At 39.8% G+C, this 27,039-nt stretch overlaps 1 protein-coding gene across 3 annotated transcripts; it reads right to left on the bottom strand.

The window, feature by feature from the left end:
- Window positions 1–205: 205 nt before the first annotated feature.
- On the bottom strand, window positions 206–23,043 carry MCCC1 (methylcrotonyl-CoA carboxylase subunit 1). 3 transcript variants are annotated; one of them, XM_087739620.1, is made up of 19 exons: window positions 22,931–23,043; window positions 21,650–21,696; window positions 20,475–20,614; window positions 19,942–20,037; window positions 19,656–19,777; window positions 18,500–18,647; window positions 17,548–17,669; window positions 16,269–16,380; window positions 15,865–15,946; window positions 14,927–15,054; window positions 12,494–12,677; window positions 11,873–11,982; window positions 10,164–10,380; window positions 8,977–9,063; window positions 8,350–8,399; window positions 5,908–6,045; window positions 4,445–4,552; window positions 3,358–3,429; window positions 206–1,819 (listed from the first exon to the last, which is right to left on the bottom strand). In XM_087739620.1, the coding sequence occupies exons 1-19, from the start codon at window positions 22,987–22,989 to the stop codon at window positions 1,700–1,702; spliced, it is 2,142 nt and encodes a 713-aa protein (XP_087595746.1). In that variant the 5' UTR covers window positions 22,990–23,043; the 3' UTR covers window positions 206–1,699. The 3 variants fall into 3 exon arrangements, 2 of the variants coding, with proteins under 2 accessions (XP_087595746.1, XP_087595747.1); XR_015700500.1 differs by lacking the exons at window positions 206–1,819; window positions 3,358–3,429 and adding an exon at window positions 7,924–7,994; XM_087739621.1 differs by lacking the exons at window positions 206–1,819; window positions 3,358–3,429; window positions 4,445–4,552; window positions 5,908–6,045 and adding an exon at window positions 7,227–7,885.
- Between the last annotated feature and the right edge of the window lie 3,996 nt (window positions 23,044–27,039).

Raw genomic sequence — 27,039 nt, 5'->3', positions numbered from 1 at the left:
TTATATAAAACAAGTCATTAAACTTACCTGCTGTGAAACCCATTGTGACTGTCTGGATTATTACTTCCTAAATGTGATCTGCAGATTGTGGTCTGTCATATATCCGATGATGATACATAAACAGCTGCTTAAAACCCTCTAATGCATAAACATAAGCAACCAAGGAAAGAACAAAATGGAGAAAAATGGAAACAAACATTCAAAGTTAAGCTTAATTTTTATTTGGCAGTAAATAAAAATCACTGTGGCAATGTTCTACACTCTCACTGGAGTGTAATTTTTGTTAGGTGGCCATTGGATTACAAGGAAAATTGACAAGTATTACTGTATATTTTTAATATACAGACCATCCAGAGCCATTACGTTTTTATAATTTTTGTCTGCATCGCAGGCAAGGCTGCACAGTTACAGAATCAGATCAGAGAATTCCCCGTGACATTGTATAGTGATTCGCAGAGGACATTTCAGGTAAGTACAAGGGCCCATTTGCACAGATGTAACTACAAGGTTGGGATCACTGCAGCATCTGTGTTTGCTTCTTTCTGCAGTATAAACCATGTTATCGTCTTAAATTAGTATATCGAAAGTTCATATGACAAGCAAGACCTCACCTTAACTAAAAGGTGAAAAGATTTTGCAAGTTTGCAACAATCAAAATATTTTTTTTCTTTCCCTTTTCCTGTTTCTGAGGTGCTTTTTAAACAAGTTAAATTAAATTTACGGCAAATGATCAGTATGCTATGTCTGAGAAGTATTTTCTTCGCATATCAAAAAAACCTACCAATTTTCCCTTCTGCAACACTGCAGATATAAAAAAATCTGACTATTATTCTGAGTCATATTTCATGTTGTTATAAAGACTTTGGTATGCTTCATTCCAGCCAATAAGTAATATATTAGAAAGTGAACAATATGCGAAAAGTAATGAGGATTTTGAAGTCGTTATTCTATTTTGGCACACTAAGTATTAAATAAGCTTATCTTTTTGTGCTACTACTTCATGTTTAAAGATCAAATGATATTTTTGGAAAGCAGTGACGTTCCAGCTTCGATTAGTGTAGCAAATGCTAATATGTATTTTTAAAATGCTTTGTCGCAGATATTTCAAAGTATATTAAAGTAATTTTTGAAATGCAAGTTTTCACTACTCATTGAGGTAAACGGGGAAAAAAGATGCACCAAAAATGACTGAGAGGGATCTTGGGTTAAGGAACAATCCTGAATTCCCTTATTCAGGCAAAAGCGTAAGCCACAAACAGTGCCAGAGAAATGAATTCATAAAACAACTGTCACCTTTCAGATTTCCTTTGGGTCAATGCTCTCACATCTCAGGGAAAAAAGGCAGCTGTGAATGAAAAAGTAGTCAAAAGAACCCTAGCTGTCTGTAACTTACAGTCCTTACTAACCTCTCCCATCCTTTAAGAGTTCCACATCTTTTTCCAGTCTAATGCCTTTTTCACAGGCAAACATAACCACTGAACAACAATCACAGAGGTCCACGAGTTCTATACAGAATTACAGTATAGTGATATCCAAATTTCAGTAAAGTCAGCATAATTTACAGTCAAACTATGTAGGAAGTGCAGAGGAAACCAATTCCTCAATCTATTATACAAAACAGTTTGCTGAAAACATGAAGAAGTCTGCTCTTGAGAGAAAATCAGCAAAGTAGAAAAATAGAATGCACCTTCCTTTAATTTTATTTTGACTCGGCCTCTTCATCCACGAATTCCACTAGTGGAGCGTGTCTATTGGCCTGGGCACCTTCTTGGAAATTAACCTTTTTTATCACTCCTGCCTTTGGAGCCCTGATGGTATGCTGCACAGAAACAGATCAAGAGTGAACCGGCAGAGTACTTTTTTCTTCTCCCCACCCCCTTCAGCAAATGCTAATATTACTCTCTGGTGCAATTAGAACAGAACACAATTACTTCCTCTGACATGTATATTTATTTTAAACCTTCTTTTAAAATGTTATCCTAGACCTTTTTCAAGTTTCATTTTCTCATCAATATTTCTTTTGATAAGAATATACCGGGGACAAAAATGCTATATAATGTTATATTTTGAAGTATGAACAGCTGAATGTTATTTTACTTGACTAATACTTTTTGTTATTATAATAAATACCAGGCAGAAATAATACAATTTTACTCCAAAACATTAATCATATAGCAATTTTGTTCCCTTAAGAGGAATCTGCCGATTTACTAAAGATATTTTTGTTTGCTGGCCAGGAGGGGTCTTTATTGAACAGATATTTGGCAAAATCCAGATGAAATACAAATACAGCTACTAGTGACAGTAAAGGAACAGCATGTTTACGTACCAACCCCCAAACTGGTCTACTTGCATTGTATCAGGTTAGTTTTCCATTGAAGTTTTGTTTCTTGGTAATTCTCTAAATAGGGTTAGTCTAATATAAAAACATTTAATATTAGATATTGAATCCTCGCATCTAACCAAGGATTCGTTTAAATAATAATTTGCTTTTTAAATTTTACATTTTATATTTCATAACTGAAAAAAAAAGATAACTCAGATAATGTCAGTCTGAGATATCAGCTGGAGAGGCGCAAACATTCAACATCCAATCGCAAATAACTTTGGGTTTAATTTTTTTAGTGCACAGATGATGTATTTCATGTAATTTTAGTGTAATTTACAAAAGGACATGATAAGGGAAAGGCGAATTTTCTCAAGTGTTAATTCTGCTACCACAAACTGAATTTTAAAATAAGCTAATAGGCAAACCAAACCAGTTCAGGCTACAAAAACTGTAATTCAAGCAATTTGAGCCATGGTCAAGCAATGTGACAAGATGTAATGGCCAAAATACTAGTCCCCTGAATGCCATGTGGACAATTACAAAGAGTCTTTAGTGTGCTCTTGGTAAAACTTTATGTAAATAATAATAAAAAGATTATAAGCAAAAAAATCCTGGGCATATTTACAAAGTCATCGTTAGCTAAATTTCTGCATGAAGTAACTGCAGACATTACATATGCTTATATCACAGACAGTGAGCAAGAGAGATACCTAGACAGCTTTCCACTAGAAAAATAAAGGATTATTGATTTCTTGGGAGGGGAGAGAAGGACTGACAAAGCTAACCAAATGAATGTCAAAACACCTGCAGAATAGCATGGATTATATCATCTTCATTTGTTAATAAAGTAACAGCAAATATAATCCTCTAAAATCTACTCAGACAACACTTGTTTTACAGCATATAAAGTGATACTGACATCTGCAAGCTACAATCTGCACCATACTTCAATAATGCAACCACAAATAATTAAATTATGACCAGATTTTTATTTTCTCAGTAATTAAAACCTTTTCTATGTCACTCACCTCCATTTTCATAGCTATCATAACCATCAGAGGGTCTCCAATCTGAACCTTATCCCCTGCTTTCACAAACACCTACAATTCAAGAGAGAATTGGGAAAAAAATCATGATGTCTGTATCATTAAAAATCATCTGCTGGATCTTGGCTAGCACAGTCCACTGAGTGATTGTGGTTTTCCAAAACAGCCTCATAATATCTTTATTACTGTTGAACTGGGTATCTGAGTTCTCTAGATAATACTCAAGGGGAGTCGGAGGCTATAGAAAGAGGTTCAGTAACAGGATGACCAGGAAGCCATTTATTTATCAAAGAAGAAACACTAGAAGAGACAATGTAATATTCTACGCTTTCTGTGCTTAAGAGCTTCTATTTTGAGAACCACCTCTTCCTGGAGCCAGTCACCAAAGTCGTTTTTAAAACAAAATCCAGAAAGAAGATTGCAGGAGCCACCCAGTTTTTCTGCAATACCTTTAATTTAGACTGTTCACTCAGCATGTAAGCAATCCATATTCAATGTACTCCACCCTGTGAAAGGGTTCATGCTTTTTTATTGCTAGCAGAACCCTTTAACTACTAAACTCTCTTGGACATCTCTTTTCCCTTGAAACTTTTCCACTGTACAGAAAAATATACAAGACTTGCTGAGCTAAAGAAACAAAACCAGAAACAGAAGCAGCAAAACACACATCTTAACAAAAAAGGCATTTCTGAATATTTCTTTTTTTGCAAGTGCATCTAGCATCTCATTCTTTTGGTTAGATGAAATCGGTCAAACAGCCTTTAACACTTCATGAAACTTTGACTTAGAAAGTAATTAAGATGAAGGAAAAATTATTTAAGTAGTAGGCTTAGTTAAATATTCAGATCTTCCAAAGCTCCAGAAAAAGATGACTAGAAGCCTGAAAAACTCCTGGGTGGCTGCTGAAATCAGAGTAAACAGGGCTTTTTCCAATTGGGAGAAGCCACACAGCACTGCCATTTCTGGCTCTCATTCTTTCCTGGCAGTACAGAAGCAAGCACCATTTCTGGAAGCGTGAACTTGGATATGTATTGGAGAATTCACTTCCTACCCGTATTATTATAATTACCTTTTCAACTGTGCCCGTCATGGGCGCTACAGCACCACTTTGCGTTCCCACTGAACTTACTGCAGATAAGTACTTGGGTACGGGAAGGCCAATCTGAGCACTACCTTCCTAGAGAAATAAAATCAATGGCATGTGAGTTAACAACATAAAATAATACCACCAGTAGACATGCTGACATACAGGGAAAGAACAGATCCAGCTTTAGCCAAATCAGTCAGCTCTTTAGGGTGGCAGACTCCTGGGGCCAGGGCAGCAAAACACCTGTGGGCACGCTACTACTGTGCCCATGTCTAAGTCCTTAAAAGCCGCGCCTGCTGCTGCTAAGGATCAGCAAGGAAGGAACTACCCCTGTGAAACAGAGGCTCCACGTGGAGCTTTGTCCCAAACCCACACCTTCCCTATTCACGCAGCAACGGCGCAGAAGGCTTTAGAAAATGAGTAAAGGCTGTTTGCACAAGGGGTAGGCAGGTTGCTGCAACAAGTAAGAAAGGCATTGGCATCTTCATTGCCAAGCATTGCCGACATGAGCATTTCACGATCTACAACAAAATGGATTCAGTGCTAAGCTTAGCAAAAAATTCTCACCGTCATTCAAAATGCCCTGATCCCTCTCAGACCTGCTACCCAGAGTTTGTCCCAAAGACTCGTTCTCCCCCACATCCTAAAACTCCTGTGATTTCTTCTAGATCCCCCACCTCAGACTCCACTTTGATACCACAGGAAAACTGAGCTTTGCCATTCCAGCACGAGTTTTATTGTCCTCATCGCTGGAGCAGCAAAGTTTTCACTGCATTCTGCTGAAAGTCTTAAGGGGCTCAGAGCTAGTGGTTAATTATTGAAACGAATACATAATAATTTATTTATTTAGATTGCATTTTTATTGAGTTACTTTAATGCCCTGTAATCTTTTTAACTGCAAATAAAAAATTACCAGCCTAATCATGCAAATTAGGGTCCCTTTTCTTTCAAATGCCATTATTCATGCAATGCAGATAATGCCATGGTAACTCATAATTCCCATTTTTTAATATTAGCTGAAGTTACCCTTCCTCAGACCAATATCAATTTCTTTCTTATCATTTAATATTAAAAATTAAATACACGGAAATAAAAATACCAGTTACAAGTACTTTAAAATAATCAGTTTGAAATAATTGCTACCATTCTATGATAAACTTAGATAATTGACTAATATTTTGTGTTCCCCTCCCCAAACCATCATCTGCAACTGATTCACCTAATTGTATTTTCTTTCTAAAAGTAATTATTTTCTCACTCACTGACCATAAGCAACTAACTTCTAATTATAGCTATAAATCCAACAAGTATCAAAACATTGTATGAACCACCTAAGAACTTGAAATTATGATTCTCTTTCACTTTCTTTTGTAATTTATATTGTTCATTTACATGGGTAAAACTCTGAAATTTTATACTTGTGATAATAAAGAAAGAAACTTTACCGGAAAAAAGAGATAAATGGTGTTGTCCAAAATGACCAATTTGGACTTACACACTTTTCCATTTACTGAAGACTTCAAGTAAACTGAATCACCTTCATTGAAGATCTCTCCAGAAATCAGGAATGTTTTATCTTGAATCTGAAAGTGAAATGCTTTTATAAGGACAAAGCCTAACCCTTCATGAACTCTAATACGACAAACCGAAAGTTAGTATTTGTAGTATACACTCATAACATGTGATTCTTCATAGATAATTGTGGAATTAAAAAAAAACCCAAATCTTTTAAAATCTTATGTATCATTTATTTTTCAATTAACAGAATGTATTCTGTATCCAACGCAATGAGCTCAGAAGATTAGCTAATATGCTTTCCGAGGACAATTTTTATCACAAACTATGCAATAGCACTCAGCAAAATACAAAGGTATACTATTTCTCAGGAAAAACAAAAAACCAGAATATTCTGTTTAGCGATGCTACTAGAATCTAATATTTTTATTTTGTCCTAGCATCTTGACTTTCTTCAAACTGAAAAATCCATACTATTCACCTCACACCACAAGTTTCCACAAAGCTTTCCAAAAGACAGGTAACTTCCTCAGTCTTGGAAGCCTGTAATACAAAAACTACAATCCATTCAAGTAAACCTACAAAGGAGCAGAGGAGAGCAGTAATGGAGACAGCGTCAGTTAGACACCAAAACTGCAAAAGAAAGACCAAATGGAAAGGTCATTGATTTGTAGGTAACCCTTTCAACTACAGCAATGGAAATTGCACCTCTGCCACAACTTCAGGATATAAAGACAGTAAGAATATGAACGTAAGTGCAATACATTTAACTGATCTTTTTAGTTGTACGTCTAACATCAGTGAGCAAAGAATCAGAGACTTGCTAGTCTTTCAGGATGGTAGGAGTAGAGATAAAATTCAGTCTTCATTTATACAGTCACATACTATTTTTCCACTGAATGAAGACCTTACAACATGCATTGAAAGGATACTGCTGATCTGATATTGATCCCTGAGAAAAAATCCTTTGCTTGATCAGTATTCTGAGCAGGGTTGCAAATTAGGGGAACAACCCCGGGCAGCACTGTGAGCGCCTGCCAGTTCCATGGCCCAGCAACCTGCTCTAGTTGCTTGGCCTCAGGACAGGTTCTGTAGCACTCCAGAGGCACTGTCCTCCTCGTGACCAGCTCCCCATTCTGTTTCTCCATCCCTTATCTCCAGCTTCTCTCCATTTCCATCTCAACCCCCATTCTTCCTTCTTCCCTGGGAGTCTACGTTCTCCCAGTTGCCCTTCCCCTCCCCAAAAGGCCCCACTCTACATTCCTTTCAGCCCCTTTTCATTTTTTGCTGACATTACTTATATGAGGTAAGTCTGAAGCGTAAAAGCTCTCCTGCATTACGTATGTAATCAATACACTCAGAATAACCTGGGTTTTACTTGAGGGATGTCGGTTATCTCAGTATTCCTATCAGTAGAAATAAGGGTGTAAAAGTTTGAGTTACCCAACATGTGGTTATACACATGAAAGCACAATAATTTTCTCACTATTTTTCTAGTACGCTCATCTCTATACAGACTAAGCAGTTCATAAATACTGACTTATTCTCATAATCCTCCTTTTCTGAATATTGGAAGCAAGACACTGAACTACAGAGAGACTGCATTCCCGAGCACACAATCATTTTGGGTGCCAAATTTGAGATAAAACCCATTTGACTCCAGGCAGCGCAAGAAGTATATTCAACACTCAGCAAAACACAACCCCCATAAGCCACACAATTAAGAGACTATCACACACACACAAAAAAATCTATGTTTAAAGCATCTTGAGTTGATTCCTGTAGGATCTCTATAGTGTAGACAGAGAAAGAATCCAATTCTACGGGGCATCATTCAATTATTTAGCCAGAAGATTTACTACTCTCATCATTCCTCATCTCATTTGGTAATCACTTTCCAATTTCCATCTTCAAAAAAAAAAAAAAAAAAAAAGGTGTTATCTTACAGATGGTGCTCTAAAAAGCTTCCATTTATCCCACAGGAGATCCATCTCATGCACAAAATAAAGCAGGAGTCCTGTGGAAAAAGTGTCTTTTTAAATGCAGATTTAAATCTAACTTCCAATGTTTTAGAAAGACAAATTTAAGGAAGGGAAAAATAAAAAGTAAGATCCTTAAATACTAGAAAAACAAATGCTTTTCTTAGCCTTATTTTTAGAAGCATTTTAGTAGCTCTTCCATGCCAATCCAGCATCTAGCAGAGATAATTTCAGGCCAAAATAATAGTCTACAACAATGGCTGCAAGCAAACCAAAAATGGAATCCTGTATTGGTAATTATCAAGCAACTTTAATAACAGTTACTACCAAGAGAAGTCTACAGGAAACTGATTCTTTTATCTAATGAAACATCTGAAAAAATTGGACTTGTACCTGCATGTTGTATGACCCTTCTTGATTGTAACTTACAGCTACATCCACAACTGTTCAATAAAACAAAATATGTATATGTGAGTAGATTTAATTATAAGACCTAGAGAATAATGACATATAAACAATATCTAGTCTTCTTTGACTTAAAAAAAAAAAAGAGACCTACCAATACTAAGAACAAGTATTTTCAGATTAGCTTAGTACATACCGCAGATTTCATACTGAATTCTAGACAATTTGTTTTTCACAGATGAACACCTGAAGTTATGCTCTGAAATCCATACTAAGTTACCTGGACAGAGAACAGATTTCTGATGGGAAAAAGTGCTGAATACTTTCCCACCAAAGTGAAAGAAAAAAAAAAGTCAATGGCACTCAGCTCTTCTAAAAATCTCAACCTTATTCATTTAAATGATGAACATTAGTAGCGCCATTTGAAATTGGTTTATATCTCAAGATCCAACAGTGTGGATTAATCATGCAATTCTGTGAATTCCCTGCTTAAACTGCATAAAACTCATACTGCTTCTATTTGCTAGTTCTAAACCTGAATTTTCAAGCACCAGTTGACATAACTTTACCCATCAAGTATCTCCTCTCCCTCCACACGCTTTTTTAGTAACTTACTGTTTTCCCCATCCAGCAGAGACAGTTTTCTAGTATAACATATATTTATTCTTCTACCAGTGCTGGACGCAAATGGTGAGAATTTATCTAAAACACAAAATATACAGACACATTACTTTCATTCTACTTTGGCAAAACACAATACTTAGGACTTACACCATAAAATCACTGCCCTACGATTACTACCATCATACTTATATATTTATATTGCACACAAAAGATTGGGGAACCACTGTAATAGATAGTGACAATCCTTCACTCAAGCTTCAACACCGAGTAAGCTGAGGCTGCGTAACCTACAGAAAACATGTCGCTAACAACAGCACTTACTAAGGAGGAGGATATTGACTGTTCTCCACAAACACATCCTTGAACGGGACAAGAAAGCATGGGAAATCGACTGCACCACAGCAGATTCAGATTAACCTTTAGGTGAAAGTTCCAACTGTAAGAGTAGTCAAACACGGCAGCAAATTGTCCGGGAAGACTGAGGGGTTTTCTATTGGCGTTACCGAGAATGCAGCTATCAGATATTGCCTGATTAGTTCATCGCCTCTTGAAGCAAGGGAACAGTGTATGGGAATCTTTCCAATCCCACTCTCCCATGTTTCCAGGATAGTTAAAGTGGAGGAGGAAAGACAATTAACGAGGCTGTTGGCAGCATACATTAGATTTATACAAAGTTTTTGTTAACAGTAATCACGTGCCCCACTGGTACAGCCATTATCAGTGTCAGAACTCAACAATGTTCAGCTCCTGGAGGCCTGTTCATTCCATTAAACCTTACTGCTTCTCCCACTCCTAGCCAAGTCAATTTTACTTCTGAAGACCTTGGGCCAACCGTAGGAATAACAGTGACAGATACTCACTGTTTATGCTTGTAAAGAGCAAAGAGTACACACTGACACCAATTATGAATCCCAAGGTCTTTCAGTTAGTGCCTATCTGAAGTGCTGTGGGAAGCAGTCTGTACATTACAGCGGTGATATATTCAATATCTGCCCCTTAACAAAAGTTACAGTCTGCGCTGTGTGTAAATATCTGACAGACGCCAGAATGCAGAACCCTGAGCAGGCACAAAGTAAGGCAAAAAGGGAGCGTGCAAATTAAATAATAGCACATGAGCTCACAGCACTGTCTCATCCAGTCACAAGTAAAATAAAACAAAACAAAAGAATGATCCTTACCATCTGACTGATCTCTAAAAGCATCTGTTAGCATTTTCTCTTTCAGTATGAGTCCTAGAGCTGCCTGACACATAACTGCATGTGGGGTTGCCTTTTTGGTTGGAAACAGTTCATCATGGTGCTGAGGAATGAAATTAGTGTGCACATTTCCAGCCTCAAACTGTGGGTGTCCTGACAGGCTCAGTAAGAAATCAATATTGGTGCTTAATCCTACAATCTGTAAAGAAAAAGAAGCATATGGCCAAACTGAAATGAAGTTATGAATGAATGTACAGCTTTCTGCTCAACTTATGCACAGATGACAGATGCATCTGTCTTCAAACAGCACCATCAAAACACAAAGTTTATCAATAAAATGTAATTAATTCAACTGGTCTGGTTTTTTTACCAATGAAACCATTTATTTTAAAAAGAAAAAAAAAGCCACAAGAGTAGCTTTGAGAAAGCACTCTGTTTTCAATACACTACCTTTGTCCACTGTGAAGTCAAAGAAAGTTTCCCAGCACTAGTAACGGGAGGTAATTTAGGAAAAAAAAACCCTACTGTTTCAGCAAATCATGCCCTAAGTATTCAAAAGAGCATTCCTAATATAAAAAGTGCCTCTTATTAAAAATGAGTTATAATACTTTCAGCTATTCCATATTTGATCTTTTAATAGAAAAAATGGGAACAGTGACTTTTATGAATTTACTAGATACTATCCAATTCCTGCTGTGCAAAATATCTAAGCAAACAACAGGAAAACAGAACCAATTATTTTAGAGAAATCAGTGAAACTGGTAACTACCCAAGGCAGTGGTTGAGTCCCCATCCCTGGAGGGCATTAGAAGACACGTGGTACTTAGGGACACGGTTTAGTGGTGGACTGGGCAGTGCTGGGTTAACGGCTGGACCTGATGATCTTCAAGGTCTTTTCCAACCTAAACAATTCTCTGATTCCATATTGTACTGTCAACTTTTATTGACAGAACTACTAAGAAAATTCTGGGAAAAAAACAAGGGAATTCTTTTATCTCTTTCACTTGCAGTAACCTTCGTTTTTAGCTAAAACAATAGCGGGCCAAACATTTTCAGTACCTCAATCATGTTTATGTTGTTGATTTAAAACCGTAAATTAATTCTGCACAAATAATATTCAGTCTCACCCCAAGTCAAACCTTCTGAATTCTGCTTTTGAAAATAGATATAATACCTGTAGTTTTTATAGGGGAAAAAGGGACCACTTCTTAAAGAGAACTGGCAGCATTAAAAATTCTCCATTATTTCTTTACCACATGTATACTCTAAGAATGTAATTGTTTTTATAAATTAGAAATTACAAGCAAACATCATCTGACACAAATTCCACCTGTAAATTCCTTTAAGCTTGAGAAAGCTCACACTACAATTGAAAATGTTGTTTAGCATTACTCTTCTACAAAGTCCCAGCTGCATCATCCAATTGAAGATATTGCAAACTTAAAAATCTATGTGTAAAACTGGACTTCATACTTAACCTCTACTCACTCCACCAATGAGAACAGTTTGCAAATTAGGAAAAAATACAGCCTCTGCAAACAAATAATACATCTGAAATGGCAGTGGCAATGTAGGCTCCCTCTTAGAAACCACTTTTGTTTTACTGCAGTATTTTGTCCGTGTTTTCTTAGCTTAAGACGTTCACAAAGTTAGCTCAAGATCTGAAATCATACTGGGCTCCTTCTACTTACATTATATTGGTGCAAACTGTATCGCAACTTTCTCAGTGCTGCTTGACGATCCTCGGCCCAAACAACTAGCTTTGCAATCATTGGATCATAGTGAACAGAAACCTCATCACCTAAAATATATTAAAAAAAAATGCTGTGACACTAAACCAAGTATTTCTGAAAGTTGGTAATGCATAGTACCGCACACCATATGGCATTAAACTCTGACATAACTGATGGCCACATTTCTCTATGTCCTTAAAGAACATTAATCTTTAATGATGTGACCTGGCATTTCAATTCCAAGGTCAACGTCAGTACAGACTTTCGTAGAGGTAACACTACTCAAATTCAGTTTTCTTTGTTGCAATCAGAATGCCGGATTGATAAATTGTCATGAGAATATAATCAGCATGATCCAATGGACAATAAGTTGGATAGAGGTAAATAAAGAGGTAAGTGAAATACTCAGTGATTGACTAAAAGTACATGGACAATCACAAGGAAGAATAATTCTGTAGAGATTTGTCTTTGTAACAACACCCTGTCAGACAGACTTATTGAGGCCAAAGAGGCAAATGCTTACAAAGAAAAGCTTTTGATGTGAAATATTTTCAATTACACCACTGCCTTCAGTTTTACCTTGTCTGACTCCAGTTTCTATCCTGGTGAAACTATCAGCTGGTGGGGTGGATAAGTGCAACAACGGCCCAGCCCCTGGCATAAAGTTATTATTAGGGTCTTCGGCATATATTCTAGCTTCAAACGCATGGCCCCGGAGTAGAATCTCTTCCTGTGTTAGAGGAATCTTCTCTCCTGCTGCAACCTGAAAACAATAGTTCTTTTCCTTAATGCGTGATCAATATTCTGGAGTGCCAATGTATGAAATATTAAATATCTTTCTTCTAAACATGAACAACTAGAAAGCACATTAAAAAAAGCACAAGGAGAAAAAAGTGGTAGGTCATAAAAGGCTAATTTGGAAGTTATTACTCCCTTTTCTCTGGGGGTCATCAGTGAAAGGATTCTGAATTATTATTGTGTAAACTGACCTCCTAATATTTCACACAGCTAAAGCATAATGGAAAAATTTTTTTCTATTGTTTATGTCAAAAAATAATTAAATGTTTAAGTTAAAGCCTGGTCAACTAAGACAAGATTTTATTAGAGAAAAATTGTTCCAAAAGCAGATGATAAAATGGATTACTGGCAGCCAGCACTACTGGCATATGCTGTTGATTCCTCCGTATGCTGTGGGACCTGTACATTTAAGAGAATGTTTAAGAACCCTTAATGGGGAAGGAAACATTGTTTTATTACTCAAAGGAATTCACATTACAAATACAGGAATACCAACAAACACCAACAACACACCAGTCAGACTGAAAAAAACAGGGCTTTTAGGGACAAAATAATAACAAGAAGCCTGCTGCAGTTAAAAACAGAGGAGACCCTTTACCAAGAAGCTACACAATTTCCATCTACATGGGTGTCCTGGTTTTGGCTGGGGTAGAGTTAATTCTCTTCCCAGTAGCTGGCACAGTGCTGTGGTTTGGGTTTAGGATGGGAATAATGTCGGTAACACCCTGATGTTTCAGTTGTTGCTGAGCAGTGCTTACACCGGTCAAGGGCTTTCCAGCTCCCCATGCCCTGCCCCGTGCACAAGGAGCTGGGAGGGGGCACAGCCGGGGGGGCTGACCCAGACCGGCCCAAGGGCTATTCCATACCCTATGGTGTCATGCCCAGTATAGGAACTGGGGGGAGCTGGCCGGGAGGGGGGGACCGCTGCTCAGAGACGGCCTAGGCATCAGTCAGCAAGTGGTGAGCAATTGCATCGTGCATCACTTGCTTTGTATATTATTATTATTATTATTATTATTACTACCGTTTTACATTATTTTATTTCAATTATTAAACTGTTCTTATCTTAACCCACAAGTTTTCTCACTTTTACTCTTCCAATTTTCTCCCCCATCCCACTGGGGTGGGGGGAGTGAGCAAGCAGCTGTTTGGGGCTTAGTTGCTGGCTGGGGTTAAACCACGACAATGGGAAAATACAAGTTCATATTAAAAAAATTTGTAGCAACATTTCATCTTCTTTTGAAGTGTCTGGGGTTTTCCATACTCTGCCTTCTACCACCAAACTATGGATTTCAGCAGAGACAGCAGAATATAACTCAGTCTTCAAAGAAATAGTACTATACAGATTCACAAAAACAATCTCTCCAAGAACTGACAGGCATATTCTGTCTATTGACTCATTGAGCCACACGCCAAGACCACTGAACCCTTCCACCTTCTCTCTTTCTCTTTCTTCCAGTATTGTTCGATCCCTGCTCCAACTCAGCACTCAATGCTCAACCCAGATCAGGAAGCCAAAAGTTCCTCCTTTTTGCATCAGCATTTGCCATTTTAGTTTTCTTCTGGGTACACTAAACATTCCTGCACCCTGTCTACTTAAGCTCAATGCGTGCTGCTGTCCTCACTTTTGGATTTATCTAACCAGAATTGGTTTTCATTTCCAGTTCCCTGAGGTCCAAAACTTCCTGTTATCATTCGAACATGTGCGTAATCTCTCTGCAAATTGGGTGTGTGAGGAAATAGCCTGTTTCCAGTCCACAAAACTATACATTTATTTTAGAATGTGACTATACTGGTATAACACCAGGCACATGTTTTTGCGAAGAGCTTTCCTCCTACGGCCTGATCCAAGCACGATTTTTGGGCCAGAGATACATTTGAATAGAGTTTAAAAATATTTTCAGCATGGCAAGGGGGAGATCAGGACCCTATCCTCCCACTTTCCACATTCTCTATAACCTCTCTAAATATACTTTATAAAATGTTTTTTCTACACAACTGAAAAAAGTTGGAATTGTCGGAATTCAGAGCATCTACACAGTGCTCTACAACCAAATAGAGTAATACAAGGTGTTCCTTTGGAGCAAAGGAAACTCTACCCAATTAGCTGAAGAGGAGATGATGATCTGAAAACGTCTCTGGTCTCTCATAGGCAATATCAAAGATGCTCACCAGACAAGAGGAACTCTACTTGTAAAATCAATTAACACTTACCCTAAGCTGCCATTCCACCAAGTCTGTTCCAGTGATCATCTCTGTAACTGGGTGCTCTACTTGCAGTCTGGTATTCATCTCCATGAAGTAAAAATTATGTTGGGAGTCCATAATAAATTCCACTGTTCCTGAAGCATTTAATAAAAGGGCATTTCACCAAAACAAGACTTTTTCAGAATGCACACCTGAGACACTTAATTGATTTATGCCAGGACAAGACTATTATTTCTAAACCAGATACTCTGAATTTCATTAAATTCTATACAATTCACACAATTGAGGTCTGAAAACAGAAGGGTTGTTTTCTTGCACGTTTACATATCCAGCGCTGTTTAGTAGCCATTCTCCTCTACAGTAAGAGCTGCATTTTGTTAGAGCCGTAAAAAGTGTACCAAGACTCTTTAAAGTATTATGTATATGTATAGAGCGTGTAATTATTTTTTAAAAGTAAGTATCCAAAGAAAGCAGCGAGAAAAGAAAAGTCACAAATACTTTTAGCAGGTTATTTTTCATCTGGGAAATAGTGTGGACTTTACAGACAGTGAGCTGTGGGGGTTCTTTTTTTTAAAGGCTTTACTGTTTGAATATAAAGTACTACTCTTTGTAGGCTGAAAGAGAAATTATTTTTCCCTTGCTCTGCTCAAACTGACTAACATTCATAATGCTCACTTTCCAACAACAATCCAGCTGACTGAATTATCTGCTCTGAAATTTTTTCTTTCTATTCTTCAGCTGCCACTCGTCTTGGGCTCAGACCAGGTATGCTAGTTTAAATTTGTAATTACATCAGAATTAACTATGTGATTACTTGCTTAAACCTCAAAAAAATTGGGGGATGCGTGGCATACTCTAAAACAATCAGATGCCATTTGCCTTGAGGCTTAAAGTCTTATTAAGTTAAAAGTATACCTCTGGAGCAGCCATACCTCCAGACTTACCTGCTCCCACATAATTCACTGCTTTAGCTGCTTTGACAGCAGCTTCTCCAAGTCGCTTTCGAACTTCAGGATTAATTCCTGGCTGTAAATAGTAATACGAAAGAGTATAAATTATTGTGAATTTTGGTGATACTAAACCTACTATGCATGAATATTTTGTGGTATTTAGCAACTGTACTGAAATCCTTACCAATGTTATACTTGCAATCTACCTAATTTTTCCCTGAGGATCATTTTCTAAAGCAAGTCATTTTTTCAATTAGAGCATTTTCTGCAGCAAAATTAAAACAGATACTGAGAATTACAAATAAATTTCTACCCACTAAATAAATTCGATGGGAGTTAGCAATTACTTTAAAAATATGTCAGTTCATAGAAAAATATTATAAGAACTTTCTGCTCACCCCTGGTGCCTCTTCAATGATCTTCTGATGTCTTCTTTGCACGCTGCAGTCTCTTTCAAACAAATAGACTGCATTGCCATGCTGGTCACCAAATACTTGGACTTCAACATGCCTGTTTCGTAATAATAAATGTTTCAACGTATTTCAATAAGGCCCCCATTCTGTGACTGACTTCACCCAAATAGACTTTGAACTTGTAGACAGTACAACTGTACACTTCAGTAGGACTTCTTATTTTAAACTTCTAGGTTCAATTCTCTGCCCTCAAATAGCCAAAAATGTAGAAATGAGACTGCTATTATGCAGGATTTCAATTGCTGAAGACTTCCTCAATCTCCGAAATGAAATAGGATTCTAAATGCCAGCTACTGCAGTGAACCCTCATAGGCCATAGGATAAACAAGATACATAAAGGCTGCTACCTCTTTATTAGGTATTATAATAAAAGTAAAACCACTTCACTATTATTTGATAATGATCATTTCCCTCATAATTTACCGTGTAGCAATTCACAAGAGGCAGCAGCCCTGGTTCAGGAATAACATTGCTTATTTCAACACGCCATTTCAGAGGACAGATATTAGGTGGCAGAACTTCATTCAATGTATAAAACTAAGAAAAATCTGTCACCATTCTGATAATCCTCTGATGCTGGCAAAAGAAATTCCCCAGGAATTTAATGAGATTTTTCTCATGCCCATCTGACAGCATAAGCAGGCCCTCAGTCTCTTTAGAATAAATGCTTTCTTTATTGTGATGCTTCAAGAAAAACAGATGTTAAGTACAAGAGTATCAAACAGACCTCTGAGAAGTTCTTTATAAAAAATAAATTAGCTCAGTTTCACAGGTCAGGCATGAGCTAAAGACTATCACTTCTGTTTTAAATATCAAAATAGAGAAAGATTAAATAACTAGTTTAGGACACCTGAGGGCAGCAGACACACCATGACAGCTTGACTTAGCTCTGTAGTTTAAGTATTATAAAGTGATTTTTTTTTTCTAGATGTAAATCGAGTTTAGAAAGCTCACTCAAGGAGGAATATCAATGTCATTAAATGTCACTGCCATGTCTCCCAAACAGCAGGATTTTAATCCTTATCATTCAAAACAAAGTCACCACGAGAAATTCAATACACTATGAACAATTTTGACTAAATTAACACCTGCCATAGTGCAAATAAAACATACAAGACCAATTTTCATCCTACTACTAAAACAGTTATGTTTATTTAACAGTAGAATAAACATTAGTGTTCATATTAAAACATCTATTTCTCACCTTGGATTAACTACAAATTTCTCAATCAGCATTGCATCATCATTGAAAGACTTCTTTGCTTCTCTCCTAGCTGATTCTAGTTGGTCCAGAAACTCCTTTTCTGAATGAGCAATTCTCATGCCCTAAAATACAAAAAAAAAAAGCATATCTAAATGTCTAAAAATACGGTACACAATAAAAATCCTTGTTGCACACAAACAGGTACATAACTAAAACAGCAAGACATGAGCTTAACAATAACACTTCTCCCTTCTTTCTTAAACTTCAGCAAAATTGTGTATCAACTTCCAATAAGATAAGCCTACTAAGTCCCACTGGAAGTGCCATTAGAAATGTAAAAAACAGGTATTACCAATCCATTGATGTGGATGAGTACAAAATTCAATTTTATTCTTAAATGTCATAGAAATTTTACAAGATTGGCAGAGAAAAACTGATTTCATAAAAAAAGAAATATAGTCATTTTGGAAATGGCTAGAATTCTCTATCATGCCATTTTTATAGAAATTTATTTCAGAGTAAAATCAGATTTAGACAGGCAATTCACAATACATTAAAAACCATCCAGACACCAAATACTGAAATGGTATTTCTAATCACCTCTTATGCAATATTTAAAACTGTTCACAAAAAAAAGTGACAGAAGCTATCACAAAGTAACAATTTAAAGTCATCTGATTTCACACAAACAAATCCACAGGCCAACTTTTCTGCTTATGTGAATTACTGGAGATCACTGACATAAAGAAAACTCTTCCAATTTATACCAGCTAATTATCTTGTGCCTGACTGCACAATAGATGGAAAAGAGATTTCCTAGTGCTAGATTAGACATTAATAATAAATTTTAACCAAAAGTAGTTTTCCAGTTTCTTTATTTTCAAAGATTTCTTTTACAGACACCAAGACATGACAACTTTACACCATGTGATAAACAAGTTAGCTCCTTTACCTTTCCTCCACCTCCGCGAACAGCTTTAATCATTACTGGATATCCTATTCTCTTGGCATGTTCCTTTAGACACTCATCTGATTGATCTTCTCCATGATAACCTTCAACAACAGGAACGCCAGCAGCAGACATTATAGCTTTGGAAGTGCTTTGACAGAATAGTTTTATGTTTAGAATGATAATAATATTTTTTTTCTTACTTTAAGCTCCAAACCTGTGTATGTTCCCAATGTTAACTCTCCTCATGGTAGTTCCACTGACCTCAACAGGACTACTTACATAAGTGGGTTACACACAATTTGATCGTAGTTAATCAAATGTTTCAAATAGGGATTTTTTTCTGCAAGCCCTCCACATAAAAGTGGTCGTCAGGTTCAGGCTTACTGTTCTTTCTTATCTTTTGACCCAGATAATGGACACCAAAACCTAACATTTTCAAATTACAACACTGTATCCTGCCAAAACTATATTTTAAGTTGTACAAAGGCAAAACTCTTTTCATGATACAGGCTGGATTCACACCGCACATAAAACACTCGAGCATAACAACTATTAACTTCACATATGCATGCAAAACTAGTTAAATTACAGAAGTAATTTACTTTCACATTAGGAAGTGATAAAAAATTAATTCTCTGAAATTAGTATCACACTGTTCATGTGCTGGTAATAACCTTATTTCCATATTCTTGATTTGTACTTCACACCCTGGAAACATTTCTTTGATCTAAGTAACTAAGAATAAGATCCTCTGTGATGAACAAAACTTACCACCCCAATTTACATGAGCCACCATCACCCCTGATGATATGGTGTTTCTTTTCCGCTGTTCTTTTGACCGATACACAAGACATCCGATCTGACTGCTGAACCCTTACCTATATAACACTGCAATGCCCCAGTTCCGGAAAACTAGAATCAGTTAGGTATTTAATTATCAAAATTCTAATAACTGAACAATCTTGATTGCTGCTACGTCTATGGGAATCTCACATCTGTAAACCTGGAGCTTATTCCTTTGAAGAAAGCCATAAAAATAAAAGGCAATGAAAACTGACAGAATAAAACAATTATGGAGCAACGGGTCATTTGTTAACAAAATTAGCTTTGCCGATCTGTAAATTGCATAACCAAGTAACAAATCAGAAACAGATACCTCTTAATACCCATATCTCTGATAGCAGATGAAGGCGGACCTATGAAGATGATTCCCTCTTGCTTGCACAACTCTGCAAACTCTGTGTTTTCTGAGAGGAAACCATAACCTGGATGAATAGCCTAAAACAGAATAATATTACCAGACTATTTGGGTACCAGTTTAGCTCAGAAAACCCTGACACTTCAGTAGAGTGCTAAGGAAACACATGATGGAAACACCATGGGTAAGAATAAAGAACTAGAGCATGGAAGTAACAAAAGATTTAAGGTCATGATCTACTTACCTGTGCCGCTGAGACCTTGGCCACCTGCATTATTTTCTCCATGGCCAAGTAACTCTGCTGTGAGGGTGCTGGACCAATGCAATATGCTTCATCTGCCTGTTACCGAAAAAACACATATAACACAGACTGTTTATTAGCTCATAAAAAGGAAATGTATCTGAATTTCTGAGCTAATTACATTGTTTATCAGACTGCTAGCATGCAACATTTTAAATCACTGCCTCTCTTCATGGAGAGGCTCAACGAGGTGAAACAAATTCTGACTTTCTTCCCAAAATCAGAGTGCGTTCTCTAACCCCCAGTGGCTACTCTGGAACCAGAGCACCAAACTTCAGTGCAACTCCTGTGAAGCTGTCGGGTGCTGAGACAGAGACTAGGCAAACCTTTCATCGATTCAAGGAAAACTTGGAAGTAACTCTACAGAGGTGAAAATCAACTGCATTAGCACACACATCTACTTTCACGTTGACCTTATTAATAAGAACTACTGTTGTGAATGAACGTTAATCACAAACTTAAGGAATATACTTCACCATTGCTACATGCATGGAATTCCTGTCTGCTTCACTATAAACTGCTACAGACTTCACACCCATTTTCTTTGCTGTTCGCATCACTCTGCATGCAATTTCTCCTCGGTTTGCGATAAGAATCTTCTCTATGTTGTGACCCCCTGTTTAAAAGGATGAAGCACAGTAAGCAATTTTTAAAAGAAATATATCCTTAAAAACATTCCTGGAAATAAAGCAATTTTAAAATTCAGATTTCTTTTTCATTATTCATAGTGTTTACGCATTTCTTCTGATAATGAAAAAATGTGCTTCACCCAAAACCATTTCCATGCTAGCCTTGGAATTTTTTTCTTAGAGCCCTCATGCAGAAGTATGTTTAATGTAAGTCTTTGTTTCTTTTTAGAATTCAAGAAATATATTCTAACCCTAAAACAACACTTAAACATAAAAGTTGATGCTTATATTTTCACTGTGTACTTTCTGGACCGACTAGGAAACAATTAACACCTGCCCCTGCCCCCAGTAGAAGTGATCCATATTTCTTTGAAGAGCACTATTCCCCGTTGATACACAGCCACACAGAAATAACAAGGTACCTTCGTACCTTGTTTGTTGGTTTGTTTTTTTTTTTTAAACAGTGACTTACAAGCTTCTATTAAGTCTCATGACAGCAGTTAAAACGTAATAGAAATAAGGCCCGCACAGCCAGAGATCTCACAGGCAGAACTAAATGGCTTAAAATTAACTAATAAAATGAAAATATATCTCTGAATTCTAAAACGTATCTTTTTAAACAACATGACAACAAAGTGAGTTTAAATCATCTTGCTAAATATTTTTAACTTTCCTTCATAAATTGTTTAAATACCGTTATGCCTAAAAAACAACTCTCACGGCCTTTGCAACGTTGGTATCAGGAAAGGACTCAGAGGAAAACATCACAAAACCAAACAGCTTTCATTAAGTTGAGTATACTTAAATATGACAGATAAAGTTATTCAAAACGTTGTTTATACATGAAAGATTATTTCTGTTAGGTCAGCTACAGACTACTGTTTTCAAAAACTATACAAATATTGCACATTTATTTTAAAAACCTACAGTTCTTCAGCAACTAATGGTTTAAAACAAATTGTAAAATGATTCACATTGCAGAAGCAATTAAACCTAGTAGCTAAAGAAGTTAAACGTCATACCTATCGTTGAGGCCCATTTCACAAATCTTTGTACTTGGAGCCATTGCCTGTACAATTACAAACACACAGAAGTGTCACAAAAGTGCACGAAGAAGTGGCAACTGAGCTACTTCTATTTTCAGGTGAGAGGAGGACAGCACTAAAACAGCTCTGAAGCTTTTGACACGACTATTTACACAGAACATGCTCAAGTACAACAAGGAAGGTTGTACAAACTTCACCAGGTCGCTCCTTAAGTGTTTTCATTTAGACACAACAGAAATGATCCCCTTGCTTTTTTAGCAGGATTCGAATTGAAATAGTCAACATTTGAAAAAAAAAAAAAAAATAAAATGCTCTTTTAGTGGACAGAATAGCCAACGTCTGGCATCTATTACAGAGAAGGCAACTCGAAGTATTCGGGAAAGAAGACATAAACCACCACAAAACAAAAACCTTAAGAAGGAAATAGGAGCTGTTTATACAGAGAAAAGGTGCAAGAGAAAAGAATGTGAAAGATAGCAAGAAAGAGGAGCTATGAAGAATTTCAGAAATTAAAAGTTAAACCTCAAATGACCAATACGAAAGAAATCAGACAGCAAAGGCCAAGTGGCTGGAAGAAACTGTAAAAGTAAACTCTCGGAACTGTTTTAATTAACATATAAATCAACTTCGGAATCTTGGATCGAGTCCAGCAATTCTTGAACAGCACCACCAGGCACAACGACAGGAGACGTCCTCGGCACCGCACGCCCAAAGGCTCGGTTTCGGTAACAAGCGGGGAAGTCGGTGCATTTCCTAAACCCGGCACGAACAGCTGCCACGGCCGCCCGCTCCGGCTGCAGGGGGCCACCGGCAGCCGAGGGGGGGCTACAGCCGCCAGGCAGCCGTGGCTACCGAACCCCGCGCACCCGGGACGGTTTCATCGAACCGGTACCAACTGCGGAACCCGCGCCGGCAGCGCCAGGCGGGGATTTTTGCTCTTTCTTCCCGCAGAGGAGCCCGGGGTACCGGTATTCCGCAGAGACGCGGGCCACCCCCGGGCCGAGCGGCCCAGCGCCCTCGCTCCTCCCGAGGCGCAGAGCCCCGTCCCCTCCTCCCTCGGGCAGCCCCGGCTACCCGGCGCGGCCCGGGGAAGCCTCCCCCCGCGCCAGGCCCGACAACCGAAGCCGGCTCCCTCCCGGGCGCGGTCCCCGCCGCCGCCGCCCGTCAGCCCCGGCCACCTCGGGGGAAGCGAGGGAGCGAAGCGAGGGGCCGCGGGGCCCGGGGCGCCCTGCACCGCCCTCCCCGCCCCGCACTCACTGACGCCGCAGCGCCCAGAGGCAGCAGCGGCCCCGCTCGGCCGCCAGCGCCAGCGCCATGTTGGGAGCGCGGGGGCCGGCGGGACGGGGGTGTGCGCGCCAGCCCGGCCGCCAGTGGCTGCCGCGGGGCGCCGGGCCGAGGCGGGGCGGAGCCGCCGGGCGCGGAGCGGGGGAGCCGCGCTCGGGGGGGGGAGGGCAGGGGAAGGGGGTGGCGTGCGCGCTCCCGAGCGGCCTGGCGGGGGGGGGGGGGGGGGGAAGCCAGGAGGCGGCGGCAGGGTGGGATGACGCTGAGAAGCTGGGCAATAAAACGTCAGATCAAATAAAATTCGTATAAATGCCAAGCGGTGCCCGCCGCAGAAGGACCGGCTGCCTTTGTGGAAGCATGGGCTGTGAGCCACCGTGTTCCTTGGGGAATGACGCCGGGGCTGCCCCGGAGCCGCGCCGTGAAGCGGGAGGGCGCTTGGGAGGGCCACGGGGGTCCCCGCCTCGCGCACACGGGGGAGGCTGAGGGCGCGCGGGGCCGGCGGCAAGCGGCCGCTGCCGAGGGGCCGGCGGCTTCGGGCGGGCCGCCCCCGCGCCCCGCGCCCCGTCACCCGGAGAGAAGCGGCGGGAGCGTCCCCGCCCGCCCCCGTCACGCCCGTTACTGAGCCGAGGCTAACGGCGGTGGTCAGACAAACACTCGTACTGGTAGGCCGCAAGAAAGCATGCCCGACGTAGTCCTTCACGTGACCACGATTAAATTGTATAGTATGGCCGTGATTTTGATATTAGTTATATAGAGACTTTTAAAAAAAAAAAATCAAAATAGTAGCACTTAGTCAAAATACGTATTTCTAGTTGCTGTTTACAAACAGCAGAGCAACCACGCGCTCTCACAGCAGGAACGCGCAGGCTATCCGTTGCCACAGCGGCAGTATGTCACCCGCTGTCCGCGCTCCGGGGCGCTCAGGCGGCTCCTCACGTCACGAGCGTCCCTGGCGCGCGGGCCACCCCGCCTGTCCGCTGGCGCGTGTGCCGCCGGGGCCGATGGGCTCGCGCGCCAGGGCTGTGGCGGGCCGCGTGGCGCCGCCGCGCGCTCCCCTCGGGTGCGCGCCAGGGCTGCTCTGAAGGTGGGATTTAGAAACTGCGTCATTAAGTGGAGCTACAGCTTTTCCCGCGTTCATTCACTCCGTTCTTCTTCAACATGACGTGCTGACGGCGTAGAACCTACTTTGTCTTTTGAAATCCCGATTTTTTAAAATTCCGGCGTGTTTAATTTGTCTCTAAACAGAAGGTGGCAGCACGTTATGTAGTTTAACGTTGAACACGGGGAAGAGCTCGAGCTATTTTACAACGCATGGAGGTGGTGGAGGAGTTCATGCTTTGAACAGTAGAACTAGCGGCAGTTGCAAACTCCTCTGTATTGCCAATCAGCTCTTGGTGAAGGCACCTGCAAGCGTGGCTTTTAGGGCTGGCGAAGTCAAGCGGGATCACCAGATCGTATACGCAGGTGTTCGAGAGTGCAATGCAATAAAATCGAAATGCAGAAAATAACACTTTCCTCAGTGACACCAGCAATGTGCTTCAAGTGCACGTACACAGGTAGAGGCACTGTGGTGAACCTAGCGACGTACTGGATAGCTTGGACTGGCAACACATGAAATTTTGTTGTAGAAGCTTGGCGTATTTTGAAAGCTGCTTCAGATTAATAATTTGAGTACGTTTATTATTTTTTCCACGAGCAGATTGTGAACATCATAATTTGTTTGAAATATGAATTCATTTTCCTTGAGGAGATGAAAAAAATGTCATTCCATGGCAAAATGAATGAGGTTAAATGACTCATGAATCATATTCTTCAGAAATTTCTGGGGTATCGGAAAGCCTCAGTAAAGCTGAGGTCCAAAACCCAGATCTGTGCCTCTCATCTGCACAGATTTTCTGACTCAGATTGAACACTTTCCTTTTTCCCAACAGCCGTTTATTTTGTTTCTGCATGTGGGAAATGCAACCTACTCCCTTTTAAAATTTTTAAGACAGAGTTAAGTAAGAAACTGAGCCAATTAAATTAGAATTTAATAAAATACTTGGGATCTACCAACTTCATAGGCAATAGGACTTGCAGAAACAGGGAAGTGCGGGTTTGGTGACATTTTGTGGCAAGCTGGGAAAGCCCAGATGCTGATGAAGGCCCAGGAGCGTGAGTGTTGCTGTGGCTGATAAACTTCAGACACGCATACCTCTGCATTACTGGCATGCAGCGGCCACAGCCATGGATGTGAGAAAGAAAGCGTAGTCTCCAAGTGTCTTGTCACCTTACTAGTGAGGGTTAACTGCAGAGAAATCTTTCTCCTCTCACCCTTGTTATTTTCCTCAAATTGATGCTTTGAAAAAATGCTTTTTTCTTCTAGACACTCTGATGCAAAAACGTTTCTCCAGTGGATTCGAAAGCTTTGTGCTTCTGGGACAGTCCATGGCGTGACTTACAGATGGAGGGGTTTTTGCCTTAAAAGGGAAAGTGATTGACTAATCCTCCATCTGCCATTAAACCTTGTCAGGAAAGAGGGAGTGGGAGACATCCAGCAGCCTTCCCGGCTCCACTTCAGACCCACCACCCACCCCCTCAGGCAGTGAACATGCAGAAGGCCCCCTCTAAATCTAGTGTGTATTTAACAGACCAGCTTCTAAAATAACATGAACAAGCCAGGAACCTTGTCCACTAAATAGGTGCAGCACTTCAGCAAACCTGGCACCAAATTTAATATTGTGCCAGGCCAAGCAAGTGCAAAAGAGCCAAGCAAACTGACCTTGCTCTCCTGGCAGCCCTGCTTTTCCACTGAAGGACAAATCAAGGGCCTTGCGAAGTTTTCTCCTTGTGACCTGTAGCCATTAAATTAGCCATCATGTAGGGGTGTGCACTGACACTAGAAATGGTAATAGCTACTGGAGCATAATTCTGGTGCTTTATCGCAAGAGAGGTTACTTTCTTTCTGCTGCCCTCACTGGCCCGTCTCTAACAGGTAAGTTCGTGCAGAGAGGTAGGTTTTTCTCACCCATCTTTACCACACCTTCTGCTTTCCTGCAGTCCACCTAACAACCTTTGCTTCTTTAGCCATGAAGAACATGACCTGTTAGACTCATTCAGCCGTTTCAGAGCCTTACCTTGCTCACCGCAGAGAAGGGAGTACCCCGTTCCCCCGTCTGTCTGCCCACCCCTCTCTTTCCCAGCCAGCCCAGCTCTGTCACGCAACCTCCCAGCAACAGCCTTAGGGGCATTACAGGAGCCTAGCACCCAAACAGGGGCTGGCTGCAGTTATTAGCCAAACGTCGATCTAGACAGCTTTGGTTTCAAGTTTCTCTGAAAAACCTTTAAAGATGAAGCTGAAGAATTTTTGAGTGTCCCCTTTTCTTGAGAAGTTTACCTCATGCAGGCGTCCCACAGTCATGATATTTTAAGCTGGCTGTTGATGTGACAAACAGCAAAATCACAGCAAAGTCACACAGAATCACAGACTGGTTTGGGCTGGAAAGGACCTTTGCAGATCATCTAGTCCAGCCCCCGTCCTTTGGGAAATCCCTTTGACCAACATGGAAGCTGTTGAATTCTCAGGTTTATGTGTGTGGTATTTTCCAAGCTCTTTATTTCTTCTAGTTTCCGTAACTGCACACTGAAAGGATGCATTCTCCTCAAAAGACTCTTATCGTAATTCCTGAGATTATTATCTGTGAAAGCAGTTTAAACATGAAGTAACAAGCATCCATCCCACCTGCTGTGACTTACGGTCTGTGTTTATTGGACCAATAGGAAACAAAACCAGAGCTAATCATATAAAGAAACACGGTGAATTCACATACTCTGGCAGTTGTGGGGAGATTAACAGAAAATTGCATGGTATTTTCAATACCTTTTTTTTTTTTTTTTTATAATGCTGATTAAACAAAGATAGAAATGTCAGATGCGCTGCCCAAGGCATGGAAGAAATAATCATCAAAGTTATGGTTAGGATACAAGCATATCTCTGTCTGCGGCTTGTGTCCAGAGCCCATGCGGCCCTGCCTGTTTGTTAGATTGCACTTGTATTTTAAACAGTTTAGGTGAAACAGCACTCAAGAGGTAAAATAATTGCACAG

Source organism: Nipponia nippon, unplaced genomic scaffold, assembly GCF_047370975.1.
Source record: "Nipponia nippon isolate SJK-2023a ecotype South Korea unplaced genomic scaffold, ASM4737097v1 scaffold_7, whole genome shotgun sequence".
Taxonomy (NCBI): domain Eukaryota; kingdom Metazoa; phylum Chordata; class Aves; order Pelecaniformes; family Threskiornithidae; genus Nipponia; species Nipponia nippon.
The sequence above is the reverse complement of the archived record's forward strand: the minus strand, read 5'-3'. Positions and strand labels throughout refer to the sequence as shown.

What these genes read in the sequence shown, in the direction of transcription:
- MCCC1 (XM_087739620.1), bottom strand. Translation starts at nt 22,989, where the DNA reads ATGGCGCTGGCGCTGGCGGCCGAGCGGGGCCGCTGCTGCCTCTGGGCG. An exon ending in TTTTAGAGATCAGTCAGATG is followed by an intron (nt 9,064 to 10,163) that starts GTAAGGATCATT and finishes TTTGTGTTTTAG; the next exon opens with ATAAATTCTCACCATTTGCG. An exon ending in CCATTTATCTCTTTTTTCCG is followed by an intron (nt 4,553 to 5,907) that starts GTAAAGTTTCTT and finishes TTATTTCTCTAG; the next exon opens with GAAGGTAGTGCTCAGATTGG.